The sequence below is a fragment of the Lagopus leucura genome, unplaced genomic scaffold (genome assembly GCF_019238085.1).
Source record: "Lagopus leucura isolate 7727_CA_CO unplaced genomic scaffold, USGS_WTPT01 Super-Scaffold_100157, whole genome shotgun sequence".
Taxonomy (NCBI): domain Eukaryota; kingdom Metazoa; phylum Chordata; class Aves; order Galliformes; family Phasianidae; genus Lagopus; species Lagopus leucura.
The window spans coordinates 9,791,629-9,819,187 of NW_024962334.1; the positions used below are offsets into that span (position 1 = coordinate 9,791,629).

A 27,559-nucleotide genomic window follows, 5' to 3' on the forward strand; every position below is an offset into this window, starting at 1 on the left:
CTGGATGCTCTGCCTGTTGTTGTCAGTCTAGCAGAGAGTTAAAACATCAGAGTGCCCGTGCTGAACCACCACCGAACATACAGATTCTGCATCAGGAGATAAGCATCTGTGATCTTTTACGTACCTTCTATATTTTCATGCGTAAATCCCAAACTCCTGTTCCTTTGTTGTATGTGGTAATGTTAAGGAGAGGAAGAAATAAATAGAGCAGTGTTATTTCACTGTGATTGAATCTACGTTGTCTTAGGTTCATCTCTCCATGCTATTAGACTTGTATTTCCTTAAGCTCCCTGCCTGAATAAGAAAGGAAAGCCTTGAAGTGAATTTTCTTTGAGTCATGGAATTCTTACCACCTTTTCAGGCTAAGTTAGTAAGTAAAGTTTTAATTAGCTCGTCACTGGTCTGATTTGCCTCTATTGCACATCTGAAGTCTACGCCATAAAGCTGGAAGTAATAATAGCTCTGACTGATGGGATCTGAAGGACAGTGAGATTAGCTGGGAAATAAACGGAGTGCCTGCAGAGATGGGAAATTGGTTAATTATAATCACTTGGAAATAAAATGAAATTTGGAAAAAAAAAAAAATTTTGTGGAGACACTATAAAAATCTCACTAAATAACATCAGAATATTCTCCTTTGAATACAAAATAATGAAAATTGCCACCAGAATACAATGATGCATTTAATTAATTGATATAATTGGGGTTCTCCAGTAAATGCAAGTAAAGTGCTGGACTGTTTTTCTTTCCTTTGCAGTAAATGAACTCTGAAGACACTCAGAATTATTTTGCTCAGGCATGACATAATTCTGGGTGCTGCCTTGTATTCAGTAAGGCATCTGATATTGTGGCAAATTGCCTGCTGAATAATATATATCACAGATGAAGAAAATTTCCAAGTTTGAAACTCTGCAGTGTGCAAGGGGAAATTCCTACTTTTTCTATCCTTATGGCCTTAAGCATTAAAGTGCTAAAACTTTTGATGGACTTGTTGAATTCAGGCACTCAACTCCGTTAAATTCCAGCTGTGAAGTATTACAGTCAGTAGCATAATATTGAATCATTGTGGGGCATGTATAGCTTACACCACTAAGCGTGAATTTCCAGTATTGTAGAATTGTGATAGTTGGAAATATGAGTGAATCCTAGGACTGCTTTTCCTTTATGCTACTGCTCTCACTGCTTGCCATTGATGATCAGATCTTGTGCTCACTAGTTTAAAAGTATCATTCAGCATACCTTTTGCTGCCACTGTACAAGGGCTGGATTTGGTTTGCTCCACTCATTTGTGCCTGCTTCACAACTATGCATTGAGTAACCAGTTTTATAAGTCCACCCACCCTTGTCACTGCAAGAACTGATGTGTATGTGGGAACATCAGGTGTATTGTTTGAGTTAGGAGTCTCATAGGATGCTATCTGCAAAACTGTTTAGCTCAGCTAAACTTGCACCCAATTCCAAATCAGTTAGTTCTGTTTTGTTTCATGCTAGGATATGTGCATGTGGATCTAATTGGGCTGAAAACCAAATGATGTTGCATTTTCTAAGACAGTTCACAGAAAGGATTCAACTGATGTTCCTGGATAAAGGATCAGGCCTTTGGGCTGCTATCATTTCAACAAATGACAACCCCTATGATAAGTTTAATAAGATGCATGTGTAAAAGAAGAGGGAAAATGAGAGGTGCCTATCATAAACGTGTGTCACAAAGAGTATCTTATTTTCTTGGCACCCACTCTAATACATGATCCAAATTCCCCAGCTACGTGAGCAGACTGGAGTTGCTTTAAGTGGGCCTTATAAATTGTTGTATTTGGTATAAAAACTCAGGAAAGCCTGGTAAGTGCTGTGTATCTTGTGTGGTAGTGCATTGCCTTCCTCTTGGTACTGCCTCGATGATAAAAATGAGTTAGCAGTTGAATTACAAAGTTAAAAGTTAATTAATCTTTAATTATGAACACTTCATTAGCAAATGAATTTCTTAAACTAACAGCTTGACTAAGCCTAAATCAATTGACATAATTCATTAACCCATATGAGAATCCATATTAGTTATGCTTAACTTACCTTAGTGTCTGAGGCAGGAGATCTTTCTCAGTATAAATAAATTATCAAATTGCTATTTATAGTCAGTTAATTAAAGAACAAATTACTGAAGCACTGTAGATTTCCTACTTAGTATAATGTAGTCCCACTGATACCCTGTGAGCAAAGGCTCTTCCCATCGTTTTATTCTCTGTTCTCAGTTGACTTCAAGTTCGTAAGAAATGCTGTGATGCCATAGGCCTCTCCTCTTGATCAATCCATTGTGGTCATGCATTCTTCTAAAGGCCTCTTTGCAGGCTTCATTGCTGTTCGACAGCAGCAGGCATCTGCACTTTTGTGTAAATGTGCTGGCCTTACAGTGTGCTCGACCAAGTTCTAAATCTCTCCTCCTCAAGGACAGCAGGTAAAGAAGAAACATATCCGTAATTATCTAAAGTTGTCAATACTGAAATTTAATTCTGAAATTTAGTTTTGGGATGATGAAAGGTGTGATTAGCAAAAGCTCTGATCAGGATGCTCCCTGCGAGGAGCTTTCAAAAGGCCACGTAGTGCTCTTTCAGATTGCTGTCAGGCACCACAGTAGTTGTTAACGTTCTGTGACTAATAGAAAGTGAAGCTGGATCATATGACATGAATATTTTTGTTGCCACTTTGAAGAACAAGTCTTGTTCTCTACAAAACATCTGTGTCTTTAGGGACATGCAAATTAAGAGAAGATGGGATTGAATCTCCAGACTTCAGATGAAGTTTGGGTAATAGCCAATGGCTACTGTCTCGGTGTTTGAACAGCTGGGTTATATGTGGGGTGTAATGTAAAGGACGATTTAGCACCCAGCTCTTTGGGGTTCAGCTTTGAGGTGGCACTCAGGAGTATTCAGTGAAAAAAATGATTTTCCTTTTTTCTTGTGCCGGTGTCTGTGTGGCTCTCAGCACTTCCTCCTGTTTCCTGATGGAGGTGCTTGCCCACTCGTGCTGATTGCTGAGAGGCCGTTACCTGCACAGGGAGCACAGCATCTGGGAACCTCTTGCCCCGAGCAATATATGTGAGTGAGGCCCTTCTGCAGTGCTGGTGGCCAGTCAGGTTGTGGTGACTGCCTGAGAATAGCTGCTTGTTAGCAGAGTTCTTATAGCTGTCAATTTTACACGATTGCTAGGGTTTTGAAGGCCTTACCAGAACAAGATAAAGGGCTTTGATGATAGTAATTGCATTTACTGTCTGAACCCTCTAGCAGGAGGAGCAGAGTCGCTGTTCCCATTTAATGACTCTGCAGGAGGTAAGCTGGGGCAGGCAGAAGTGCAGCACTCATTGCTGCCAGCTCAAAGATCCATCTCAGTCCATGAGCACAGTCACACTGGAAAGAATGGCCACCACAGTGTCTTCTGTAGCTGCTGGCCTTGTGTAAAGGGAGCCTAGGGGAGAACATGGACATCCTTTGTTCAAGAGCTTGTGGCAGCAGAAGAGAAGAACTGGGGTTGGTAGCCTGGGGTTCAGAGAGGCCTCTGTTTCCCTGGCACAGCAGTACTTCCTGACCCAACTTCTCCTGCTGCGTATTTCTGTACTCTTATTCTTCAGGGAGTGGACTTCTTCCAGGTGACAGAAAAATTTGCTTTTGATATAGATGTGTATCTATATCTACAGATCTGCATCTGTATCTTTATGTATGCATGCCTATATCAATAGTGTGTACGAACAAGCAATGTTGAAGCAGGGAAAAAATGATTTCAGTAGATGAAAACTCAAGTAGATCAGCTGAAGTATTTGTTTTTTTTCAAAACTTTGATTTTAAGTCATGCATGCACATTTAAGACAGGTGTTAATGCAGGAAGTTAGCTTTTGAGTTGTTCTAATTTGATATGAAATCTGTGAAATTAAAGGGACAGTGGTGATTGCTATTGAATAGATGTCTGCCCCAAACTCTTCTGGAATGGGAGCATATGATTTTTGAGGTGGAAAGAAGGGAGTCTTCAGGTACGTATGGAAAATCACGCACCACTGATGCTGAGATCCCAGCATGTTATCAACACAGAAGCTCCTATAGGGAAAGCATCAAAAATCTTACCACTGAGCAGTAGCTCTCTTTGGGAAGTACCAATTCCATCTCAAGAGGCTGATACTATGCTCCAGTGTTTAGAATGTCTCAAATTAGGAGAAATAGTTACCATTTTTTATAAATCTCAACTCTCCAAAGTGACCGGTTTGGAACATAAGCCTAGATTTTGGGATGCCCGGTGCCCATGAGAGTATTTCATTGGATCACCTCTGACTGCTATCTTGTAGCTAATTATGAAGACAATTCATAGCTGAAGCAGACAGATGGTTGAAAGAGCTTACACAATTCCCTCTGCTAAGTCATGATCCCTTACCAGGGATTATAACACCAGAGATCCCTGAGCACCTGTGGCAACTCATCTCTGGAGACTCCAGCTTCTGCCTTGGCTCATGGAAGGGTGAAATCCTTGTTCTGCTTTGCAGAAAGTTCAAAGTCTTGTGAAGAAGTCACCCAAATTTTTTATGAGTGCTTGAAGTGACTTTCTTCCTTCAGGGCTGTCCTTCTGATCTCTAGCAGTGCTGAGGATAGTACACATAAAATTTGAGAATTACAAGTGTTCCCATGTTAAATGTAACAAAATGGGAAAAGTCTTCAAGAAAAGACACTTATTACTGTGTCAGTAAGCTATTGTGGTCCTTTCAGTGTCAGTCCCCTTAATCATTGTTCATTGGAAAGACCTTAATTTGCACTGAGTTAATGATATACTCTAAAGAGACATTGTGCTTTTCAGGTTCACTGAAATGTTATTTAACCAGCTGTACAAAACTGCCCGGAATATTCACAGTGCAGGAGCTGGTGCAAGGAGGATCGTCCTTTATAATTCAAGGTCAAGAGAAGGAAAAAGCTTCACATTTTACAGTTTTTACATAGTAAAAAGGCTCTGTAATTAGGCTCAAAGAAGCTTCCACATTTAAGTTTGTCTTCAGTTAAAATTTCAGGGCAGGAGTTCTTTGCTGTTGCATGTTTTATGCTAACTCTTAATTCACAGGAGGCAAATTAAAATTTCAATATGTGAAAACGGAGCAAAGAGGGAAACAATGTAGAATAGCTAACAGCCTGGTGGCTAAAATGGTACCTGTGATGCAAGGGAATGAAGTTAGTGTTTGTGGTTTGAATCAAACAAAGTAGAGACTTAAATCTGAATATCTGATGTCCAGGAGGAGCAGCTGAGTAATTTTCAGACCTTTCTGAGCGAAAGTTTCACCAGAACTGTGTGAGTAGCAAAGCCTTTGAAAGTTGTTTTTTTTGAAATGCAAATTCATGTTCCAGTGAAACCCATTTTCACCAGAGAAGTGGAAGGTGATCATCACTTGATCATCCCTGTACTTGGTACGCAGCAATTATGACTCATCTCCATGTCAACCATGTGTGTTTTGGGTGGTTGGTTACTATGTGTATGTATTAGATGCTTTGTGTTTTATTGCTAGGACAAATTAGCCTTCTAGTCCTTGCATCTTATGAGACATTTAATTTTTAATATTTTTACAAGCACTTCAACATTTTCTTAAAATTAATAGAATATGTATTAAATTTAATGATAACATTAATGTATTTTGTATTTGGACTTTTTAATATTTTATGGGCTTTTAAAAATTTTTGTTAGGTAGAAGATAATGGATAGCAATCTATTTGGATTGCACTGAAGCTCTCAGATTATCATGACAGAAGAAGTCTCCCAGCACTGACAAACACAGATGGAGTCCTGTCAGCAATGTTACCAAGAAAGCACTCAGAGATCCCAGGGGGATTACATGAAAGCTCTCCAACAATTTTAATCAGTTTATTTTCGTTGCAGGCTGTACAGTGACTAAAAATCATCTCTCTGGCACATGCTTGGGATTTGTGACATTGGCCTGAAAATACTTATTTTCCTCTGATTCCCTAAATTTAAAGCAGTATCTTCAGAGAAGGTGTGAATGTTCAAGCATGCATTAGGTGAACACTAGCTTTTTATCTCCTACATCAGGTTTTCTGAAGAATGGAGAAATCTTTTGTACTTTCTGTTCTTCCTGCAACCCAGAAGGCCCAAACTTACTAAGAAGGTCAATGATAGCTCTTACAAATTGTCCTAAAGATAAAGCTTTGAGGCTCTTTTCAACAGAGATCACTTTTGTTCCAGACAACTGTGGAGTCCCTTGGCATGAGGGCTGCCAGGCACTTTCTGTCCTGCTCAGGACCGAGCATCATTCTTTTTCCATCCCTCCTGAAATTACCTCCCTGTTCAGCTCTTGAGTAATACTAGCTAGTAGTTAGCACTGCATGTTCTGCGTTGTTTTGCAGGTTTTCGGACCCCCAGAGTTTTGACTTGCTGAGCTGAGATTCTGAAATTTGTACGGGTTTGTAATTTGCCAAGGATGAGTATAGATCCTCAAGCATAATATTTCATGCCTTCTAATGGAGAGGCTGTTGCAATTATAATTTTGTTTCTGAGTGGATGAGGTGAAGTTTACACAAGCAGTTACGAACAAAGACATTTCTCTTTTCAAAGCTGTGTGTATAAACTCCATCCAGATCCTTCTCAAAGAATTTGTATGTAGTATATATTGTAAATTATTTCAATTTCCTGGTTCAAAATAATAAAAAGTAACTGAGAAACTTAAAGAATTGAGCAAAGGACAAAGGTCCTGAAGGTCCTTTCGGTGTCAAAGGTCCTGAATGGGGAAGTCAGCTTCCTTAACAAAGGACTTCTTAACTAATAAATAATGCTTCTTTGCCATCATCTCAGTTACTCAGATTGGAGCTCCTGAAGCCTGGATATTAGTTTTTCCAGTGCTTGACAGCAGGTCTTCCCGGTCGTTACTTGGAGGCTTGGAATTGTCTAATGTTTAAATCATATATATAAAAATTATTTCCAGACCGTTCATGTTAAATGCTTATTTTCCAACCCGTCTGTAGTTAGATTTTTTTTTTTGCCAGTGCTGATGAAATTGTGCTTTTCTTTGAGCTCCATCACCTAAGAAGAGTTTAAAGTATGTTGGTTTCTTTTCACTGTTTTTGAACACCAATTAAACTGAAAACAAGGGCTATAAATTATGGTGACCTTTGCAATGACTTTTCATTTGCAGAACAGCAATATGTGATCGTGCAAGTTGCTGTTAATAATAATAAAAAATATTAATAATGTCTTTAGGAGTTACCAAGCAAAGTGTAAATTGCTTTCTGCTTGATAACAAATTTTTGTGTAAGGGTACTGTATCACGGAAATTTTTGTTCTTGCTAAAGTTCAGATGACCTAAAATTAATTCTGCTCCTTCACCTCTGTACATTCTGTAATCTCAGCTGACAAATATGATTTTTCTGGATTTAATCAGCATTTCATAATGACTTCTACTGAAAATACAGCCTCTTGATTTTCCCTTGTTGGTCTACTAAGTGTGTGGGGGCAATAAGTTATTTTTTGGCCTGAAAACTCACAAAAGCCGTAACAGCCACAAAGAATGTGCTCTGGGTTAAATAGCTCTACCCATGCTCTATTTAATGGAATTTGCCTCTTTATGGCTTTTGACTATTTTTTTTAAAAACAGACAAAACCAAAACAAAACTCCCTAAAGAAATGCAGGACAAGAACCAGTTTTCTAATCATGTTTCTGTAGATTTTTGGTAGCTTCTGAGACTGCTAGCTTGTTATTAACTGTAGCATTCCCATGGAGTTTTATGGATGCGAACAAAAATTCACCAGAAGGAATCTCCTTTTGATGAGAAGACAGGGAGATTTCCATAGCCATTTGACTTTCGGCTGATCTTCTCAATGTTACCAAGTAGCAGGCACTGAAAATTTGGAGGTTTGTCCAAGTTATCTATTTACAAGAAATAGAGTGGAGAACAGATAGGTACCACTTATCTGTCTAGGACACTGAATTCTCCACACAGCTGATCTATGCTAAGTGCTTATACATGGCCTTGAGGTACAGAGCATCTGATCCTAGATAGCACTGCTTCCCAGGCTCCCCAGGGCATGAAAAAGCTGTGTTTATGATAGTTTTAAAGCCTTAGATACCAAGTGACAGAGTGAATTTCTGCTTAATCCTTGTTCATCCTTGTGTATGTAATAATGTGCATTTAATCTAATATTGATAGAAAAATAAAAAATCCCATTGGGTTTACTTTTTTTTTCCTCTACTTTTCACTGAAGACAAAAAATGGAGAGGAGATCCTCAGCCTGTGCTTTATCCGCTGCATTACTTCTGTCCAAGAAATTATAGCTAGGGTAAAGAACTCTTTCTTCGTTGAAGTTACCAAGCTTATCACAGTTTGACCGAGCTCAGTGCTTTTCCAGACCTCACAGAGAAAAGGTGCAAACAGCAGGAGAAGCCTGAAATTTATTATTTGTTTATTTGTCTTCGGAGCTTTCTTTAATTTGATGCTGTCTGATGGCAAAAGTGGTTTTGTTGTTCTTCAGCAGAGGTGGTGGAATAGATGGAAAGCAGGCAAACATTTCTGCTGTCTGTCCTTGGGGAGCGATTCTGAGAGAAGAACTTTCAGATCTAGCTTCCAGCTTCCTCCAGGTGTCGTGGTAGGATTCAGAAGGCACAAAGCAAGGCTCGGTGAGACAGATAAGATGAATGTGAGGAAAAATAGTAAGAGGTTAGGTTTGATGCTGCTGGCTGGAAAACCTGCAGTAAATTAACCAAACTTCCACAGTCCCGAAAGTCCTTTTCTGTATTTTAATTCCTGCTGTTGTGTTCAAGCTTTGTGCATTGGAGGCCTCCTTTGGTATGTGTTTGTCATTCATAGTTCCCTAAGGGGAAGCTCACGAGGTGGCTGCGTCCAGATGGGCCTGCCAAGTAATGCTGGCTGGTCAGTGGGGTGCCACCTTCTGTGGAGTGACAAGGACCGAATGAGATGAAGAAGGAAAGCAGCAGGAGTCCATCCCAGGAGGTTAAGTTGCAAGTCTTTTTCTCTGTGTAAATTGACCTTGAAGGGAAAATGCTGGTAAAGTTATACTACAAAGCAGATGTTCAAATCATGGTGGCAGCTGAAGCACTGCTCTTTCTAAGGTCAGTTTTGGCTGATGACACAGCTCAGAGGTGTGTGTGGCTGCCCATTGCCTCTTCTGAAAATTCATCCTGCTTTAATAAACTGGACAAATTCCCTGTTCTAGCAAAGTCCAGAAATAGCAGATGGCTCAAATGTCAGGCATCAGCAAATCCTAAAACTGTGGGCATGACCCTTGTCCACGTCCTGCTGAGGAATCCACCTGCCCTCAGGGTTGGGTTGCCCAATAGTTTGGCATTTTCTGTATCAAGACCAAAAATTTAAGTGCTACCTGAGTACAGCGTGCTGTTGTTGGAAAAAGGCTCTCTCCAGCAGAAGTAATGGAAACTTAATAGTGTGTCTGAAGTTGTTGTTCTTTACTATGTTTTGGCATGAGGATGATGTCAGCTGTTGGTGGATATCTTGTCAACTAGATTTATGTTCAGGATCAGCAGCAAATCTCACTGGAGCATTAGTGAATCAGTGAAGTTGATCTGCACACCATGACTTCTCCATTGTGAATCACACCAGCTGGTTATTGGTACTTAGTCCTGCTGCACAATAATCAAAGCAAAGGAATGGAGCTAGACTTTCCATGCTCAGAACCCTGTTAGAATTGCAAGATGAAGGGGTGGGTGGCCATAAAATATTGTTGACAAGGCAGACCACTGAGGCTTAATGCTGCTGTGTGCTGCTGGTTGTTGAGAGAGGCATGAGGAGTTTTTTTTTTTGCTTGTGGAGTTGTTGGCATTGATTCTTTTGATGTAGGTTTTTCTCCTGTAATCCGATGTTCTGATGTGCTGGTTTGATGTATCATCTCAATAGTGCAGGAAAACTAGGGAAATTCAGTGAAATGTCTTTATTTCAGTGGTGTCTGCCAAGGGAAGGATGTCAGTCAGTCACTGGCTGGAAAAAGCAGTGTCTTACTTCTGCGTGAGTCTGAAGTTCTTACTGTCACTGTTTGCAGACCTGTGCCCCCGTTTTCAGACACTTGATTCTGTTGTACAGTCATGTATGTAACCAGTATGGAACGTAAGTTTTTATGTTGCTGCATTTCACAGTGGAATCCCTTTTCCCCACATTCCAGCAGCAGCATATTAGAGATGAGGAGAAACAATTACAGGGGGACTTCAGTCACTGCCTGAAGTGAGAAGCCATGCTGGCAAAACAATTAAAATGCCTTGGTTGCCATTAAACTAGCATTTTATACACCTACAAGGAACGAGTTTAGGAGATAACAGCAGTTATACAGAATAGTTTAAAATAGATCATTAAATGTTTTGCTTATGAAATCTGTTTAAACACTGTTTCATGAAAGACTGCTCTTCCATAAGGAAATCAAATCACTTTCCCCTTAGGAATGATCTCAGGAGATCAAAAGAAGATGCTTAGTCTAAGTACCTGAAGGAAGATAGTTAATATCCTTTCTCATGTAAATTTTTCCTATGATGCTTTGTGTCTCTGTTATCGAAATTATCGTTTCTAGGTGATCTAAACAAAGACATTAAGACTTGAGTTTGTAAGTGATGATCTTTGGTATAATCAGAGCACACTGACTCATCTGCGTGAGGAGACAGACATGGTAGCACTGGTTTGCATCTGTTCAATGGCTGGTAGCACCTTTTTGATTAACTAAAGGATTTCAGCTGTTAGAGCTGTCAATCTGACATTTTCATGAGCACTAAAACCTTTGCTACTAGGAACTGCTGACTTTTTTTTCCTACTTCTGATTTACTTGACTCTTTGTGTCCTTGCCGATAACTACTAGCAAGGCTAATGCATTATAAACTCTGAAAAGCAAAGCAAGCGGCTGTCATTTTTTGCACAACAGATGTTCCTGATCAGGAATCAGACAAAGGATCTCATCACTCTTCCTCAGAGCAATTTAATTTGTTCCATGGCACACCAGCCACATCCTGTCTAGTGACTGACACGCGCAAGTCCTCCTCCATTTTAGGATCAGTTCTTTTAATCTTACAGAATTATTAGCTTTTTTTTTTTCTTTTTTTTTTTTTTCGTACAGGAGCAAAGAGAGTGGAAAAAAGGAAATTGCTTCATTGCTTTCAGTGTTACCAGTAATGCATCGTAATGAAAAGTAGCAAAGGCCTACATCATGTCTCGCTCCAATTTATAGGAGGGAGATGAGGTTCTTTTAATATCTGTATACCTGGTGTGAGATTAAGAAACAACGGTTCATATGTTGTAGCATCCAGTTTATTACTAAAACCTAATCAGGGAGACGGGGAAGGGAAGAAGTACGATAGAAAAGATGGAAAAGAAGCAGGAGTTGCGTAAAGCGAGGATAGTCACCAGCAGGATCCAGCAGCGGTCCCATTGCACCGTGTTTGAAGGTCCCGGGCAGACGCAGCAGAAGACGGGGAGCAGCAGCGTGGCCGGCCTCGAGCAGCAGGCAGGTAGACGAGGAAGTCGAGGAGCCAATTCTTGAAGCAGCAACAGCGGTCAGGCAGCAGGCTCAGAGTTCGACAGTATGCAGGAATCACCTCAATCTTCAGGAATCCCTCTGTTCTTCTTCATGAGGAATCTCTTGTCAGAAACCTCTGTTCTTCATGAGGAATCTGTTGTCAGAAAACCTCCGTTCGTCATGAGGAATCTCTTGTCAGAAACCCCTGTTCTTCTTCATGAGGAATCTGTTGTCAGAAACCTCTCCTCATGGTTTTCAGTTCCTCTTTTATCCTTGTTCTCCTGCCTACACGACAAGGATGGGCCTTGAGCAAGAGTAATTGAGTACCCTCTAAGATGGCCCATCATCCTGAGATAGGTCCACACAAAGGAGCACTTCACAGCTATTCAGCTGCAGTTCATCTTGCTCTGGTCGCCCCTAGCCTTGTCCATCTGCGTTCCTGGACAAAGGATTTCACCACCTTTGCCTAGGGCTTGCCTGGACTTGTCCATCTGTCTCCTTAAGACAAAGGTTTTCGCGGTCCTTGCTCGGGACTTGTCTGGACTTGAACAAGTCCATCGGTGTTCCCAGCAAACTTTGAGACACAGACGTTGACAGCATAATATCTTACAGAGTAATATCTTACACATCAAAAATAGGAAATCCAAGTACTACTTTCGAAGAGAACTGGCAAGTACTCAGCGAGCACTTTTTTGAAGAAATAAAAATGTAGATTCGGTGCTGTTTCGTCAGCAGTTGTAAGGCTTGGAGGCAGCGATAAGCAGCAGATAATCCATCAGATTCTTGTAATGCAACTTCGTGAGCTGGAAAAATTGATGTTTTTTTTTATGGAAAGTTGTTTGTTATGGATCAAGTTCTCTACTCGTTTGTCATTCAGGTTGTCCAAAATGAGTAATTACTGGGGGGGTTTGCTTACTTTTTGATTTAGTTTAATAGAACTGTATCACTCTGCTGCCCTTCTGAGTGACTGTTACTGCTAGAGAAATGAATTCTATAATTATTCTATATTTAATTTCCTAATTATTAATCTAGATAATTACAAAATAAATTATCCTGTTCCAGTCTGCCTCTATTCTTTGTAATGACCACTTAGAGGAAGCCCCGACAATATCTCTGGTACAATAAAGGGAGAACACTCACTGTTGTCATCCAAAATCCAGGAAGAAAACTCTCTAACTGCAGTGTGATGTTAGAAAGCAGCATTCCTTTATTCCTTACAATACTTACTGGGCGACCTGACAAATCAAACGGACCCTCCCAAAGTTCAGGTTCAACATTTAAACAGTTAAGGCATACATAAGCAGTCTATTGGCATACGTATTCGTTCTTTCCCAGTAACTCATTAATATATGCTAATGTTCTGCAATGCAATATGCCTGCTAATGCAATAGTAGTGGCCTCACTTTCCCCTCGTTTTTCCATCACCCGCTTCATCGCAGTGACTTTTGGCTCACCTCCAGTTGTTTTTCTTCAGTCTGGCAGATTTTAATTGCTTGTTAGTCCATAATGGGTAACTTTCTATCTGTAGAAATGTGTAGTGATATATTCCAAATAATAATCTAAAACAGTATGTGTGAATTCCGAGGTGTAAGTCCTTGCATCCGATGAATGCAAAGAGAGAAGTAGTCTATTATGACTCCAGTGCTTCTGTGAAGCAGGATCATAGAGAAGAACAAGGCTGTTCACACACTGACTTGCACTCATTTATTCCTTTCGTTAAACTAATATGTTGGTCCTTAAACTTATATACTGATTCCTGTTGCTGAACCAGTCTATATCACTATCTCTCATGTTCTCTCTGCTAAATGTAAGCAGAGTAACGTTGTTACCAGGAGGTCCTTTGTGTATATATGTTGAGTTAAAAATTGTCTATCTATGGGAAAGAGCTGAAGAAATATTTGAGATTTTTGTTATTACCTTCATTAAGTGAAATTAATTACTTCTGAGGTTATGAATACATTCTCCTAAGTGGTCAAATTATGACTTGAGTAGGAAAGATTTGGCCATCTACTGATATACCTCAGTAGCAGACAGGGTGCAGCAGGTAATTCCCAAACCAGAGTGAGATAGCTTAGCTTGAGTTGTCTGATCTGCACTAAATAAATGTCCTGCTTCAATTACTGTGATTGGGCTAAAGGGGGCTATTTTGCTGAGGTATGATAACTTTATTATATTAGATTATTTGCCCACAGAATTTTCATTTGTTTTTAAATGGTTGCAGTGAGAAAACAGAACCAACATAGTGAACAAAATCTTGTAGTGATCAGGTTCAAACTTACAGACATCCGTATGACATTTGTAAGACTTTTGTCTTTTCTCCCAACTGAACAACGATTCATCTTTGTTGTAATTCTGCTGATCATAACTGAGTTGTGCTTCATGTGAATTTACTTGTCACCGTCTGTTGTATTATCTGCACTGCTTTGTATTTTTGTGAAATCTTCACTCTGATGAGGCTGTCTGGCTGGGTTTCTCTCAGCCTTTCTCTGTTGTCTCCTTCCATCTGATTTAGTATTGAAACATTGCTCTGCTAAAAACTACTGTTGTGAGTTCCCTAGAAATGTCTCACCAGCCTAACCGGGGTCTGTCATTGGTCACCCTGTATAGAAGGCTGCAGATTGCTGCACATTCCTACCAAAACCTGTCAAAGATGTGCTAGAAGGGAGAGGCAAGGGAAGCTGGTCTCACCTTGTTTATGTGACCAGCCTCATGCGGGAATAGCAGCGGTTGCCCTAACGGGCTGTAGTAGCTGTGGCTACGCTCACAGCTGTCAATCCTGATAATTGAGCAAAGCTGCATTTGAAGGGCTCGTTGCAGTCCATCACTGGCAGACAGAGAAGCCACTCATATAACCTCTTTTCCATTCTGCAGGTTGACAGGACAGAAGTGATTCGGACCTGTATAAATCCTGTCTTCTCCAAGCTTTTCACGGTGGACTTCTATTTTGAAGAGGTGCAGCGGCTGCGATTTGAAGTCCATGACATTAGCAGCAATCACAATGGGCTGAAGGAAGCAGATTTTCTTGGAGGCATGGAATGCACTCTTGGACAAGTAGGTGTCACTGCTATTTTTTTCTGCTTGCCTCACAGGTTTTCTGCGAGTGTGAAATATATCCCTTGGTTAAAAAACTGATGGGTCAGATTTGTCATTCATGACAAAATTTTTAATCAGTGCTTTGAACTGGATAATTAAGAACTTCTACTGGTTTGATTTACTGCTGTATTATAGCTTCAAGTCAGCCATTTCAGTAGGAAACTGAGTGTCAGCAATTGGCATTGTACAGCAAGAACACAGGCTTTTTATATCAATGCTAGGAAATAGTCTGATTTGGGAGAAAACTGTGGTTCTTAACATTGTATGGGATTTAAAGCAAGTTCCAAGTCCAATAAATGCTTATGAATACACTTCATTCTCACAGACTAGTGTTTGGTGATGTGGCAAATAGAGAGATAGGGTTGGATTCATTTCCATGACTCTCAGTCATCCAAAAGTTATATGTCTAGACTAAGTTACTCCTCTGATTCCTGCCTTTAGTTCAGTGGAGAGAAACAGACACTTCTGGCTGTTAACTTATTCCACCTGAGACATCCATCATAGGTTAGGATAAATTGCTTTCATGAGATAACCATCTTTCCCCATCAGTTATCAAGAGAGTCGGGACGGCTGGCTTAGAGTAGATACATAGCCTCTTAGTAAATGTATGGCTGATGAGTGCTACCTGGAGGATCAATATCCAGAGGTTGTCAGAGCCAGGTCTGCAGCTTATTCTTATATTGCTGACTGGTAGGGTGCTACAGTGTCCCAAGAATGATAGAATTAATTTCTAACTGACAGGCGTTTTGTTATGTAGATACATGTAACACACATCTCATTTCTGTCCATGATAGCTTTGCTGAGATGGTATCCATTTCCTTAAACTGGCTCTAAACTGTGTCTTCACTCTGTGGTCTAGGGTAGCTTGGATGAGGAGAGGAGGCAGTTCTTTGGCTTGTATTACTTTTTGTTTCCATTGTTTGTAACCTGTGTAAGATTGCCTATAAGTTGGTGCAAAGCTTTAGTTTGCAGTTTCTCACCTTCTGTTGTTGCTATTTCAGCCCCCGCTGCTCATGAATCCCTTTCTCCTTTTGCTGTCATTCGAGAACAGTTGATACCATTGGACCAAATGTGTTGAAAGAAAAGTTCTCTTAATGACAGTATTAATAAGAAATATGTGTACATTTACTAACTTGAAAGTGTAATATGAAGATATTGGTATTTAGGATTTTTTTCAGTACATAGTGAAGTTTTTTGACAGAATTCTTGCAGATATTCTGTGGCCTTAATCAACGAAAATGAGCTATTCCTATCATGTTAAGGAGAATGAGAAAGAAAGAAGTTATTACAATGTTTTTCTCACTGAATTGACTTGAAAATGAAGGGAAAAATGTCGTTGCTGCTGGCGGTAGCATAAACATGTCTTTATAATTATTTGATCTCTATAAATAGCACACAGCTGGCTTGGTAGCAGTGTCATTTAACAGTAACCAAGAAAAAATAATAACAGTGTGAAATCTGTTCACGCGAATGAGTCTTGAGGACTCTGATTCCATATTTAGATTTTTCTTGTGTATTTTTTTCTTCCACTTTGTAATTTTTATTAACTTTATGTAGTTCATCAATTGATTTAAACCCCCAAATTGTTCCTTCTGGGATTGATATCCAAGAAAAGCCATTATAAGGAGTTCAGCATTGAAAATCTTACAGTACAGTCTGTACTTACAGAGCTTAAACTCACATTTAGCTGTTTGATGTAATGACTGCATGTTTTACAACTTGGCTCCTTTCTAAGCTAATTTTGACATGAATTTGTTGTTCTACATCAATTTTAATGGCTGAATAAAATGCCTGCCTGCCTATCAGTTCACTTTCCTATTGCAAGTAAGCCTTATCTGAGACTTCCAGATAGGCTGTAGAATTTAGGCATAGGCTAAAGGACTGATTTCCAACCTACTCCCCAGAAATGTCCCAACTTTTATTGCTCTGTTCTAGATAACAGTTGATCTAACAGAGATTGACTGTTACTTGGAGCTGTTTGCAGAGCACTGTTTAGATCTGCAGTAGACCTTAATTTTTGCCAGCATTGTGCAATATTCCTACGTAAGAGATAAGTAGTAGAATAAGAAATACCAGGAAAGGCAATAGAATAGTTATACAGTAAGCTGACTGAGAGTTTCACATTCTTTAGGAATACTGCTTTATCTAAATCTTACGTCAGCCCAATCAATACAAGCTTCTTAGGAATTTGGGATCTTAGATGAGAAAGGTGGAAAAATAATGACACAGAAGGTGTCGTTATTCCTGCTTCTCTCCTAAATGCTGTGTCCTGAGAGAGTGAGAAGAACAGTGATCTGCAGCCTTTTTGGTCTTGAACATACTCTGTCCAGTGATACCCTACTGGATATCCAATAAGAATTTTTCCTATGTTTTTGCTTGGACAAGAAAAATCAGTGACTCTGCTGGTAAACACTGTGGTTAACTGCATTCTGTCATCAACTGGTATTTCATATGCTGCAGTATTTGTGCACAGTGGAATAAGTGGTCATGGATAGTTAGCTGCTGAGTGCAATTAAGAAAAAGGCAACATGCTAAATAGATGCATTTGCTTAATACAGTTTGTTTTTTATCATGCTCAAAAGTTTCCCTTTTGTATGGAACAACATCACGTTGTCTCTTGAAGGGTTTGAGATGAAAAAGGTTTAATAGATTTTTGTTGTTTTGTTTTCTTTTGTTTTAAGTACTGCAAATCTGTTCCACTCTGAAAAGCTCTATGTACTGCTGTTTTACCAGCATCTTCAGAGTGTTCTGGTGATGAGCTGCATTGCAGTAAGTTAGCAGATACTGTATGTACAAAATTCAGTTACCGATTGGAACAATAATAAGGTCAAGAAAGCCCTAAAATGTTATGGAAGGTGCTAAACTAGAAATTTCAGACACTTTTTTTCTTTTCCTCACTTAATAGCATCAACCTTAAATGTGGTCTGCTTTTATGTGCAGTTTGTAGAATGGAGTTTCTTAAAGAAATTCACATCTGGAATTCACATTGCACAACTGGATGTACCATACTCCAACCAGTAAAGCTTTCCATGGGGTACTACTTATCACTTATTTAAACTACTGAGTTACCACTCAGTAGTAAGGTTAAGATGCATAATGAAAGACTGTCAGTCTTTTTCATTCTACAGTTAACTTCCAAGCAGCTGTAGAAGAATAATTTCTAATGTAATAACACAGTTAATGAAGTTGTACAGTTCTACAGTATCTACTTAAGCAAGGATACTGTGCTGTGTTGTGCTCGTAACCTAATCAAGGTTATTTGAATTTGAAGCTGAAATTTTGGGACTGTTTTGCTGCATGTGACAACTTCCTTCTCTTGGAGCAGGAGTGTGGGTGTAGGGCAGTGATTTGGCACTGTGCTTTCACAGTGAATAAGTGCCTTGGGATGCTCCATCAGGCTCTGCATCTGGCTTCTTTCTCTTTGCTGTCGTGTGAAGTAGGTATTGTTCTTTGCCTAGGCACTGGTAAGCAGAGGCACATCTTTGTGATAAGCAGTGAAATCATGATGAACAGTAATATTTTTACAGCTATTTTGGGACACCATTATATAAAGGTTAACTCTTGCTTTCATACTCTTGTTTTAGGTGCAATGAATTGCCTCATCCTTGATTATGATTTTACAGATATTGTCTGTAATTATGGACAGTAATATCTTGCCCTATTCTTTGCCCATTTTTCCTCTTTCTTCTTTCCTAACCATAGGGAAAGTGTTCAGGCACTCTCTCTGGCTAATTATTTCCAACTGAGTCCCCATCTAACCACTGAAGCTTTTGTGTTTCTGTTGTTGTTCTTCACTGAGAAAACAAAACAAAACAAAACAAAACACCACCACTGTAATTGTTTGTTTCAGAAGATAGGAGATGGATTTTTATTATTTATTAATAATTTTTATTAATGATGAAAGAAAAATCCTAGAGGGACAAACATTGTATAATAATTGATAGCCTTAATTGTCAGAGCATTCAGTCAGGGTAGCAAAACACGAAACCCAAGTCTTTTTCTGCTTGTGTCTTAATGCCTTCATGTATTCTGAGCCTTTCTAAAGCTCTCTTATAGGAGCGTTCTGTTTTATATTGGATGTACTTCATAACTCACTACGTTTGCATCATTTAATACTGCAAGAGCTATTTCTAATAGGTGAAGTTCACTTCCTGATCACACAGGAATTAAATATCAGGAGGGTGAATTAGATGCACTTTTTCCTCTGAAGTTTTGACCAAAAGTCCCAGCCTGATCTTTAATAACTCACAAAAATTGTACAATTAATAATGATTGTTCAACGAGAAGGAAAGAAGTTTGCCAACACATTTTTGATTTTCACTCAGCCATGCTTGCAACATCAATAAATTATAGGAACCCATAAAACTGTTAATACCTAAATACTGTGAGCCATCCCAGCTCTACAGTAATGGGAGTAGCTTTAATGGCTTTTCCTTCATTCCAGCTGGTCTCTACTATCTGTGATCTCACAACTTGTTTGGTTTATTTTAATTTACAGATGTGTTAAAATATTGTTACAGTTCACAGCTCTGTTACTTGTTCAGCTAGTAGCACCTGCAGGAAACACAGCAGATGTACATCTCTGTGTCTCAAGAACCTTTTCAAGTGTTATTTAGAGATTTCATATTTCCCATGCATGCATATATGTACAAATTAGATTGAAAATCTTCCTTCTTTGTAATGAGTATTGCTGCTTCTTGCGTGCTTTTAGTATACGATATGTTGTTAGCAAATTATGCACTTGAAAATGCTGACTGATGATTAGCTCAGTTGTAGCCATTGCAAATCCCCTTTCTCTTGAATGAGAGAAAAGCTGAGAGAGTCATGATTGCACCTGAATTAATTAAATAGAAGTAGTCTGTATGAGAATATCTGTTTAATAGTCTGTTGACAGCTTCAGTAGTGCAGAAGACATAAGATCAGTGTTTTCAAGGTTCTTGAATTCCTGAATCCCACCAGATGTCTGTATGCCTCCTTAGATATCTTTAAACACTTGACCTTTGATCTCCTCCAAATGAAGTTGCTCAGTTCATTAGTGGAATGAATAATGTACTTTATTAGATGTGAATATCATTTTCTACCAGGGCTGACTCTGAACACAAAGAAATCATTCACGCAGCCTTCTCCCACTACTTACCTAATCATTTAAACACCACCGTTTTCCCAAGGAAATTTTTGGTCTGCCATTACTGCACGATCTCTGGAGCTGTAAGATTTTCAGGTCTATATTAATCCTAGCAGTCACAGTTAATGGAATTACTTGTACCGTTAGTACTGCTTTGTTTTTACAGACTTTATCCTTTTGTATGAATTGCTGTAGCAGTCTTTAGAAAACTCATTTAAAACTGCTATTATAATGAGTTATTATTATAACTAATTATCTAATTATGAAAAGGCTGCATAAGCTATATGCTAACTAAATTCAAAGACATTTTGTGCTATTGATAAGCTATTTCCTGTAATAATGTTACTGTCTCCTGTGGTATGGATCTTCTATTTTTTCCAGACTTCTGTTTTGATTCACTATTTTCAGGCACAGATCTTTAACAAGAACAGGGTGAGGTGTAATTCAGATGTAAATAGGCTGCGAGCTGATCAGTAGCATAGGGAACAAAAATCTTGAGGGGAGGTGAGTGTGGTATAGAACGTATCGTTTATACAGCACGGATGATTACAGCAATAGAGCTGGCACTATCAAGAGAAAAAAATAATTATGTGAGGAATTATACAGAGTGAAACTTTCTTCATTGTGGACACATATGCCGTATGAACAGTCTCTTGCAGGGTTTACCTGGTATCTGCAAAAGGTGAACTCATTCCCCAAACCTTTTTTTCTTTATTCTAGCTCCAAATATAACACCAATATCCTTTTTTTCGGTCAGGCTAAGGCTGCTGGCACTTACCTGATGTTTGAACTTTCATGTTGAAATGTAGTATCTGTGATGGTGCCTGGGAAATGCATATCAGGACAGACACAAGCTCACCAGAGCTGTATGGATCTTGCTTTGTGAGAAACCAGGCTAAAGATGAATGTGATAAGAAGAGGGGGAAATCTTTACACTGTAATACAGAGCTACCTCAGTTCTTCTCCCACATAGGTGAAAAAAATCAAGTCTGCCTTTTTATTTTTGGGGACTTAGACTCTTAAGGTAATTGACTTAAGTAGATTGGAGCAGGAGCAGAATAGCACACTAAAATTTAATGGATAAGCTTTAAGATACATTTATAAATGTTAAATCTCCAGTCATTTGTCTAGCTGTGCCAGTTGTATTATTTTGCTTAACACAGCTGAGTGAAAAGCTCTTTCAGTGGGGCTGATCAGGGACAAGCAGTGCTGGAAGGCAGTTAGATTGCTGAAGAAAAATTTGCAGATGTTTGCAAGGTTTGGTGAAAAAATCACCAGGCAGTCCGTTTTGGAAAGAGCATGATTGCTGTCCTGCTTGATAGATCAACACAGTTCTAGTGGATGCTGTTAACACTCTTTCTACAAGCATCACTGCTCTTTGGTGAGAGATTGCTCAGCACTGTGCAGCTCTCCCTGGGTAGCTTGGGGGAGAGAAATCAGAAAGGTAAGAGTGTGAGAACTTGTGGATTGAGATAAAAGCAGTTCCTTAGGTAAAGCAAAAGCTACATGTGCAAGCACAGAAAAAAAAGGAATTCATTTGCTCCTTCCCATCCACAGGCAGATGTTCAGCCATTCTCAGGAAAGCATGGCCCTCATCCCGTGTGATAGTTTCTTGGAAAGACAAACACACAACCACATAGAATGGGACATTCTGGGCCAGTCTGTGTCAGCTGTCCTGGCTGTTCCCGTTCCCAACTCCTTATGCGCCCTCAGCCCAGCTCTGGCAGGGCAGCATAAGAAGCAAAAGTCCTTGCATCAGTGTTAGCACTGCTGTGCAGCAACTGAAGTATTGGTGTGTTTTCAAGAGTATTTTCATCAAAATTCCAAAACACAGCATCATATAAGCCTCTAATTGGACACCTGAATGCATTTGATGGTGGGGATTATCAGTGTAAAAGGCATTTGATTTAGAAGAAATATGCTAATAAATTGTGACTAGACATTCTTAGCAATTCTGGAAAGAGTTGGGTCTGCTAGAAGAGTGCTAAGCAACTGCAAGTTTGTGTGACAGGATTAATATATCAGGAAGAAGAATTAACACGGAGGTGTTGTGAAGTGATTGTTAGGCTAAATTTGTCTAAACCAGTAACCTTAGGGATCCTGTAAGGGAGTCCAATGGAAAGAGGAGACCAGTTTGAATAAATAATGAGGGATTGAAGGAGTTATTTAAAATTATCCTTCTACTGTTTTTTACAGTCAGCATGAAACTAAGTTGTATGCAGTCTTGCCACTAATGCAGACTGTTTGCCCAGCCCTTGGTTCTGTCAAAATCAGAGATCAGAGGTTCACATCTCAGGAGAGTTAACAAAAGTCAAGTGATATAGAACTTAAATAGAAAAGGAGCTGTGGCCCTTTATCCATGGGATTTTCAAGAAGCCTTTAACAAAAGGATATTGGTGTTATATTCGGAGCTAAGATTCATACCAGCTTAATTCAGGCAAACAAACAAAGTTCTTGCAGCTTTTTGGTCCCAGGGGAAATATGGAGTGTGGTCATCAGGCCTGCTCAGTGGCACCATGCAAAACTTCATCAGTGCTGTTTACAGAACTGGGACCAAGCCCAGCTGTTGATGCATACAGAACTTCTCCGAATGATATATGGCATTAATCTGTTCCTACCAATGCTAAAATGAATAAGTTAAAAAGCCATTTTGAATTCTTCTCATTAGTTTGATTTATAAGCATTGGGAGTTCTGCATGATACTGTTGAAAATTATCCCTACATTTGATTAAGGAAGGAGCACACTGAGAAGTGTATTTTAAAAGGTCCTTACACAAGCCAGTTAGAATAGGTCATTATATATCACAGCTCACCTTACACTGTGCTGATTAGTCATGATTCAGACACAGGAGAGAGAAAACCTTCATCAGAGTCCTTGTCTGAGTGGCTGCGGAGCAATGCAGGGTACACAGCTGGTGTTGGTGCCTTGTTAGTGCCTTAAGTAAAAAAGCAAAGCACCTTTTATATATTTTAATTTGGAGATAAGATCAAAGGGCAGTGTGGGATTTGAGTTTTACTCACAGACGTGTGGAACATCTGTTCAGATCTTTCCTTAGCCTATTTGCACTTGAAAGTACTAAAGCACGTTTAGATAGTCTGCAAGGGAATTTCTTGCCCCCATCTTACCCTGAGCTCATATCCCTTGGCAACAGAGACCAGAAATCTAGTTAAAAGGGTGCTCATAAGAGGCAAATAAGAATTGCTTTGTGTGTGTATCCCCTCTTTCTGAAGCAGAACAGCAGCTTGTACGTTCTGTTCCTATTCCTACCTCTTGCAAATTTATTGAGTATGATTCATATTATTAGACGTGTGGCTCTTAGAACTGTATTGTAATTTATATGTGGCTGTAGCCACAAAGAAACATAACATCAGTTCTTAAGTCTTTATTAGCTTCACCTTTTAGGTCTCTAAGGTTTCTACATCCATTTGTTCACTGGTTGGTCGTGCTTTAATAAAACATTCATAAAATATGTATTCTGGAAATCTAATGATTTCTACTAGGTCTGAACTGAATTCTAATATCTGTTTAGGAAATGAGAGGCATTTACACCCTACACTTCTTCATATTAGGTTATACAAAACACCTGTTGTTCTGAAGGCGGAGTTTTAAATTGTTAGTTTTTGAGGTAGGAGTCAAACCAGAGTCCTTATGAAAGAAAGGTGTGATTAATTACCTAAGCCATTTTGCATGTTCAAACATCTCTTGAAGCTGGAACTTATGTGGATGTTTTCTAGACCGGTACATTACTGCTGTTTAGGACTCACTTTCTGGCAATCAGGTCAGCTAACACCTGTTATGGTGTTCAGGAGGTTATTTGCACTGATACAAAAGAATAAATATAATTCATAGAATCATAGAATGGCCTGGGTTGAAAAAGACCTCAAAGACGTGCAGAGTCTCCAACCAATAGACCAGGATGCTCAAAGCCACATCCAGCCTGGTCTTGAATGCCTCCAGGGATGAGGCATCCACAGCCTCCCTGGGCAGCCTGTTCCAGTGCTTCACCATCCTGGAGAAGTGTCTCTTTTGTCTAGCGAGAGCTGCTTTTTGTACACTGCTTGGACAAAGTGGGTGATTTCCTGCTAGAGAATACTGATTTCTTGTCAGTTATCACAATGATAATCTTCTGATCCCAAATCACTAATTACAGTCTGAGGCAGTGATCTTGGCACGTTATTGCCAGATGGAAGATTCATTTTACTGTTAATTAACAACTGATAAATGTTTGTCCACAAATACGTGTATTTACGTAGGCAGGGTGCTCACTGTCACAAGGATGCTAATGGCTGAGAGAGCTAGTCTTATTAATGTGATCTAGTAATGGGAATGTCAGAGTAAATTAACTTTTCTGGCATTGTGAGCTGTCTTTCTGCCACCTGCATGGAAGCTCCCAGGCTTCAGGTTTTTGTCTGCCCAGTGCCACCTAAAGGCTTTGACAATTTCCCAATTAGCAAAATTGGTTTTGAAGTTGTTCATGAGGAACGCCCTTCTGTCTTTCTAGGAGGTAGCTGAAGGACAGGTTCCCCTCCAAGTTCTGTGTCACAAGGACATACATACTTAACACATCTGAAGAGATTTCTGGTGCACAGTACCACAGGTTTCAGTAGAAGAGCTTATTGTGTTTTATAGTATTGTCTGTACATCTTGGGGAAAGCAGGGAGCTCGTAGAGATACGGTGTGTCCTGCTGCCCATCTGCCAGAATTCATTGTTAGATGGAAAACCCATAATTTAATAATATCCTGAAAATAATCATATTTGAAAATCTCAAGATTTTGTAACTTGCTCTTCACACTTCATAAAAGTGCCGGCTTAGCTGCCAACAGAACGGAGGTATGAGTGATGTAAGGGGCTGCAGTGAAAAATCCTTCCAAGATCCTAGGAAGGAAGGACACTGAATCCTGGCATTACTGGTCATCTGTATTTTATCTGCAACTCTTGCTTCCACAAGACCAATACTTGTGGAAATTTTCAAGCTAATTTGGAGAAATGAGTGAAGTGATGACAGCAGTTGGCTTATGGAAGGCAGTCTGAAAAGGATGAGTGCCAAATTATTCCTTTAAGTAATAACCAGATGCAAAAATGGAGGGTAAGAAACAGCTGGTGATGAAAATTGTGAAATGGTCATAAATACAGATGGAGAAAATATCATGGTGTTAAAAAAAAAAAAAAAGGCAAATGCAATCCTAGAGTAAATCGGAAGGAGCTCGCAGCACAGGAAGCTCTTCTTGCATAGGATCTCTAGTTTTATGTTCAGTTTTGAGCATTCTTCCAAGAGTAGGACATTGACCTGCTGGTGAGGGCTGAGCATAGAGCACTGATAATGGTTCCAGACCTACAAAATGTGGTCAGAAAGGAAAAATAGGATGTAGTTGGGTTCTGCAGTGTAGAGAGCACTGTGGAGATACGATATTAGCCTTCAGAAATAAAAAATGCGTTAATGAGAAAGGGGAGAAGGCTCTACCATCCGTGGTGCATTAGATGGAAATAATGGGCTTTAATTAGAGAAGCAGGTTAGCTCATAGGAAAATGTATTTACAGTGAGGATAATGAGTGCTGCAGTTAATTGCTGGAGAAGAGTGTTTCTCTGCCTCCGGATATCTGAGATACATCTGTCAGGTACAGCTGACCCAGCTACAGGAGGTCCTGCATTAGGACTGGGGAGCTGGACACAGTGATTCTGGAGGAATCCCCTCCAGCTCTATGCTAACCCTCTTGTTTCACATTTAAAGATCTTCTAAAACTTGTTTCTCCCCTGTTGCCTGCATGAGGACATGAGCTCAGTAAAATCTGAGGTGCTATTTCCACATTTCTGTTCAGAAAATTGATGATTCCCCATGGGGATGTTAGTCCAAAATTTATATCCTGTTTGCTCCTACTCATAGCACCTCTGGCTGCCTGTGATTTTGTGTTGTTTAAAGGCAGCTAATGGGACTAATTCTGCCTAAAAGCATTATGCTAAGGCACCTGCTTCAATTCTGCCTGCTACTTATTGACTTGGCTTATTGCTGAAATGTGTGCAATGCCCAGGATTACAACAAGTTGCCTGAAGCAGTTCTTCTCCCTTGATGAGGGAAATATTCTTACAAAGAATATTTCTGCATATTTTGCCAAAGATCTCTATAGATCATTTCATTTGAAGTATTATAGATTTGCCGTTCAGGTTAAGCTGCCCAAATAATACTGGATGTGGAAAAGGACTACTCAAGGTATAAAGCTATGCTCCAAACCTTGGAGTCTTTCATAGAAGAGAAACAACTCTTTTGCTCAGTGTCTGTGCAGCATGTGGCAGAATCCTCTTCCAGTGTTGTTGAATTAGAAATAACGCTAATTATGATTCCTAAGGTCTATCCAGTTCCCTCTACATCTGGCTGTATTTTGAACTTTTCCAAACACTTAAAAAAAGAGTGTTTAAAAAAAAAAAAAAAAGGAAGAAGGGAATAGTTTTAAGGTAGCATTGACTTTATAGAGAGGAAGAAAGGAGAGACCTAACATACTGGGACATCAGCTGTAGAGTAGTTGATAAATTACGTGTAGCTTTAAGGTTTTTCCATTTTCTGATATTTTTACCCATCTAGTTTAAAATGTTGAAAGATTGTTATGGAAATGTAATGATTGATATAATAGGAAACAATATATTTTGTCTGTGCTACTATACTAACACTTTTTTTAGGTATATTTGTAAATTGGTTGGTGGACAAGCTAATCTACAGTGCTGAGTTCCAGAGGAGATTGGGTGCCTGATAAAAAGAGGAGATGACTTTTGGAACTAAACCTATGGGCAAGACTGCCTGCTTCTGCGTTTGGAGTTGTTGATGTTTTGAAATAAAATAATTGTGTTCTCTTTGAAATGGTTTTCAGTTTCCTATAAAAGTAGATGGGGGGAGGAGGGCTGGCAAGTCTGATAGATTTATTGTATGCAGATACTCCCTTGTTGCCCCCATGATGGATGGAAGCAAATTCTGGAAAATATGGCACTCAGTTTCTGCTATTCTGTTCTGCTCATCAAATAGTGTTCTTCCCATTCAGCTTGACCCTACTGCATCCTAACTGCAGGCTTCCTGGGGAAACTTTCCTCAGCAGTGGTTTTTTTATGCTAGGATTCTAACTGTGGATTAAGGCAACACCTTTGTACAAAATAAAACAAATCAAAATTACCCATGTGTTTATTGTAGATTCTAATTTTTTCCCTTTTGTTTTTGTGCAGATTGTTTCTCAGAGGAAACTCTCCAAGTCCTTACTCAAACATGGGAACACAGCAGGGAAGTCATCTATAACAGTAAGCCAGTCTTAAATACGCTTTTATTTTCCTGTTGTTTAAAGGCAGCTAATGGGACTAATTCTGCCTAAAAGCACTATGCTAAGGCACCAGAACAACCCTTGACTGAGAAGTCAAATCGTTTATTTAAAAGATTACTTCTACATCTCTGATAAATACTTGCTATAATGGCAACAAATAATATAAGATTTGTACAAAAGCCATAACATTTACTACTACTGCTACTGCTTGTAAGACACTTCGATGACAACAAGAAAGTCTTACTGCTTTATCACTCTTATCTAAAGCTTTCAAATCCTCAGAAATTCATTTTAACTCACTTTTAACTGCATTTATGATATTGTGTATGAACAGCTTCACAAATATTCTTTATAAAATTAAATATAAAATTCTTCAAGGGTTCTAATTGGGATGGTAAAGAGACTTGATGTTTCCAGGCCTTTGGACTTTTTACAGTGTCTTTAAAAAAATCACAGCACACTGACACGCACAACCCAACACCAAATGCAGATATTTTATGATATTTGCTATTTTAGGTTTGTTGTAATGCAATTACAGACCGGACAATTA

General features: G+C 39.3%; 1 protein-coding gene across 2 annotated transcripts in view; it reads left to right on the top strand.

The window, feature by feature from the left end:
* The window catches only part of CPNE4 (copine 4), a 214,328-nt gene that overhangs the window by 91,059 nt on the left and 95,710 nt on the right, over positions 1-27,559 (top strand). For both annotated transcript variants that reach the window (XM_042888597.1, XM_042888598.1), the window contains exons 3-4: positions 14,365-14,544; positions 26,918-26,989. In XM_042888597.1, the coding sequence (XP_042744531.1) occupies positions 14,365-14,544; positions 26,918-26,989 (252 nt within the window). The remainder of the gene's footprint in view (positions 1-14,364; positions 14,545-26,917; positions 26,990-27,559) is intronic.